Raw genomic sequence first — 3,785 nt, 5'->3', positions numbered from 1 at the left:
CCTGTAAATAAAGGAATAGACGTAAAGCTGCTTCAGTCTGGTTAACAGGCTGAATGTAATGTTTCCTGTTTTACTGACTGATTCTTGCTTATTCCAATGCTTTCTAGTTTTATCGCAGTTTGAATCAGAACTGTTGATAATAACTGGGATTTCCTTCCATAGTTGGGCCATCATGGTTCATCTGACATCTAAAACATCACCTGTTCTTCTTCTGCAGCAGATCTGCTGGTTTTTCTGCCACATCTGGACACAGACTGGGTGTTAAACCCTGCAGTAGCTTCTGACAGTAGACAGATTTCCTGCATAATGAGAAGTGTGAGTTGATCTGGTGGCGCTCTGAGGCAGTCTTGTTTGGAGGGTGCTAACATGTCATTGTTTTCAGAGATTGGAGAGGAGCAGAGGAAGCTGCAGCTGAAATCTGTCTGTAATTAGAGCCAACCCTAAAGAAGCTGATGGATCCACTTCCTTCTTAGATGGAGAGACTGTTGGACAAAGAAAGGATGCCTGGGAGCCGATAGACTCTGGACTCATCATGGTTTCATGTATGGACTCCAAAAACTTCTTTAGCTGTAAATCATCTTTCATCAAATGGAATGAAGACAAACAGCAGCAGCAGCAGCCTCAGCAGTGATCCCTCTGATTCTCATGGGGTCCGCAAGCTGCCGGTAGAGGGCGCTATCAGTGCGGAGGAGTTTGCTTTTAGCGGCGCATTCTCCCTGAACGGTAAGAAAGCATCACAGGAGCTGCTGACAGGAAAGATGCAAGGCTGTGAAAAAGACATCATTACAAGCAGGTGATGCGTTCAGGTGTCTCATCCCTTCATGGCTGAAAATTATGCGTTCAGGTGTCTCACCCCTTTATGGATGAAGGTGATGAAGCTGCATAGATCATTCAGGATGAATTAGAGGAGCAGACACATTTAGAGTAAATGTTGCTACTGATGGGAGCCGGTGGGGGCCCATGGCAGACTGGGGGCCACAGGATGCGATCAGAGTTGGGAGACAGTTAAAGATAGCAGGCAGTAAATTACCTGTAGGACCTCCCTCCCTCCTATTGGCTCCCAGCTGGAGCTGTTCCTCCCTGCTGCAGTGTGATTGGCCCGTGGAGCTGCCAGTCTCCTCCCAGCTCCGCAGCTCGGAGTCACGGACTGAGTCTGGATCAGGCAGCGGCAGAGGCGCACTTCTCCTCCGGGTTCCAGCTTTTCCCTGCGTGGTGGTTCTGTTCGGACCGCAGAGCTGCTGGTCTTCAGAGACCGAGCGGACGGAGACATGAGGACCAACACGGGCGGAGCGCATCGCCTCTGGCTGCTGGCGCTTCTGCTGAGTCTGTGCGCAGAGGTGAGAAGTTGATCTGCTGCGCTCCTTGGAGCTAAGCTTTCTGCTCATGGTGCTTTTACCAACATGAAATCTCTTTAATGCAAATCTTTCCTCTTACCGGTTTGTCACGATTTAATTGCTGAACTATGTTCTAATAAAGTCTAAAAACTCAGGCTGGTCCTTCTTCTCTGCTGCATGAAAATGATCAGAAAACTTTTATCGTTATTCTTCCACAATCTTGTTGATTTCTGGAGAGAAAATCCTCCCGACCTGAGCTGCAGCTGAGAGCTAAACTGGACCTGGAGGACCAGAAACCTGGAGGAACAGACACCTGGAGGACCAGACACCTGGAGGACTAGACATCTGAATGACCAGACACCTGGAGGACCAGACACCTGGAGGACTAGACATCTGAATGACCAGACACCTGGAGGACCAGACACCTGGAGGACTAGACATCTGAATGACCAGACACCTGGAGGACCAGACACCTAGAGGACCAGACACTTGGAGGACTAGAAACCTTGACCTGGAGGACTGGAAACCCAGACCTGGAGGACTAGAAACCTGGACCCGGGGGACTAGAAACCCAGACCTGGAGGACTAGAAACCCCGACTTGGAGGACTAGTATCCTGGACCTGGAGGACCAGAAACCTGGACCCGGGAGACTACAAACCTGCAGGACCAGAAACCTGGACCTGGAGGACTAGAAACCTGGACCTAGAGGACTAGAAATCTGGACCTAGAGGACCAGACACCTGGACCTGGAGGACTAGAAACCTGGACCTAGAGGACCAAACACCTGGAGGACCAGACACCTGGAGGACCAGACACCTGGAGGACCATAAACCTGGACCTGGAGGACCAGACACCTGGAGGACCAGAAACCTGGAGTACCAGAAACCTAGACCTGCAGGACCAGAATCCTGGAGGACCAGAAACCCGGACCTGCTCTTTAAGCCCTCACAGGTTCCAGAGAAACTGAGATGGTGTTGGTTTCAAAGTTGGGGTTCCGACCCTGCTTGGGTTCCTTTGAAGCAGAACTAGACCAATAGATTGGAAGCTGCTTCTTCTCTGTTCGTCTATCCTCCGTCTGCTGTCTCCAACATTTAGGATTCTATCTGCTGATCCTCATCTGTGACCATGAAACTCTTCTTGTTTTGCTTCAGTCAGAGAACTAAGCTGGAATCAAACCTTCAACCCAAAGATCTCTGATCATCTCCCATGTTTTGCTTCCTGTATCTTTGTCCTGTCAGAGGAAGCCTCCTTATTTTCTTTGCTATTAAAACAGGAGATTGTCTTCACGTTTGATGAGTAAAGATCTCATTTCTAAAAGGTTTCACGAAAACTGTGTTTTTAATTGCTGTGAAATTAAAGGAAATAAATGGGGAAATTGTTTTTTTCTTTAATAGTTTGATTAAACCTACTTATGATGACCAAATATTCATTAATAGGCCAGAAGTTGGATTTCTTTCCTTTGCTAAAGGATTTTCAGACTCAGAAGCATTCAGGGAAGCATCCAGCAGATGCTGCAGATCGCTGGGACTAATACATGTCCTGATTTTATAATCTTAAAGCCTGAAAGTCGTTCATTTTGATGCATTAAATGAATAACAGAAACTGGACGTCTGGTTAATGGTCTCTGAACTCTGATCTAATCCTGGATCAGCAGCTTCATCCTCTCTCTGTCTCTCTCAGGTGTGTCACTCCTCTGGTTACTTCGAGCTGCAGATCCTCTTGGTGGAGAACCGAGGAGGTCAGCTCCTCAACGGTGAATGCTGTGACCCAGTGGATGGCGCAGTGCGGGGGAGCTGTGGCCCGGATGAGTGCGACACCTACTTCAGGTTTTGCCTAAAGGAATACCAGCAAGATCTGAAGACTGGCGGACAGTGCCATTATGGGTCAGAGGTCACCAAGGTCATTGGTGGGAATAGTTTCCAGTTCAAGGGAAGCCAGAAGGGCGGGCATGAGTCGGGAAAGATCGTCATTCCCTTCCAGTTCTCGTGGCCGGTGAGTGGAGCCCTGATCCTTCAACTGCTGCTTATGCAAAATGTTTTTCTCTATGAAGATGGTGAGAGATCAGACTGCTCTCGCCTCTTTTCTACCGTGGCTCTAAATCCCGGTTATCCTTGGTTGCTTTCGGACGTCGTCTGTCTGCTGTCTGAACAGACTTATGAACGTCTCTGGCTCTTTTTTCATCCCATCATAGCCTAGTTCATGCTGTTAGACAGGTCCCACCGTCTGAAATAGCTACCACTGTCTAAACTAGGTCCCACCGTCTGAACTAGGTCCCACCGTCTAAGCTAGGTCCCACCGTCTGAAATAGCTCCCACTGTCTGAACTGAGTCCTATCGTCTAAACTAGGTCCAACCGTCTGAACTAGGTCCAACCGTCTGAACTAGGTCCAACCGTCTAAACTAGGTCCAACCGTCTAAACTAGGTCCAACCGTCTAAACTAGGTCCAACCG

At 48.7% G+C, this 3,785-nt stretch overlaps 1 protein-coding gene across 2 annotated transcripts in view; it reads left to right on the top strand.

The window, feature by feature from the left end:
* The first annotated feature begins 1,128 nt into the window (after positions 1–1,128).
* The window catches only part of LOC107084891 (protein jagged-2-like), a 69,870-nt gene continuing 67,213 nt past the window's right edge, over positions 1,129–3,785 (top strand). The window contains exons 1-2 of one of the 2 annotated variants that reach the window (XM_015374949.1): positions 1,129–1,337; positions 3,016–3,327. In XM_015374949.1, coding sequence (XP_015230435.1) covers positions 1,269–1,337; positions 3,016–3,327 — 381 coding nt within the window. In that variant the 5' untranslated portion in view covers positions 1,129–1,268. The remainder of the gene's footprint in view (positions 1,338–3,015; positions 3,328–3,785) is intronic. The other variant, XM_015374950.1, reaches the window with a different exon arrangement.

This window comes from Cyprinodon variegatus, unplaced genomic scaffold (genome assembly GCF_000732505.1).
Source record: "Cyprinodon variegatus isolate N-32 unplaced genomic scaffold, C_variegatus-1.0 Scaffold110, whole genome shotgun sequence".
Lineage (NCBI taxonomy): Eukaryota > Metazoa > Chordata > Actinopteri > Cyprinodontiformes > Cyprinodontidae > Cyprinodon > Cyprinodon variegatus.
This window is presented reverse-complemented; position numbering and strand designations above follow the sequence as displayed.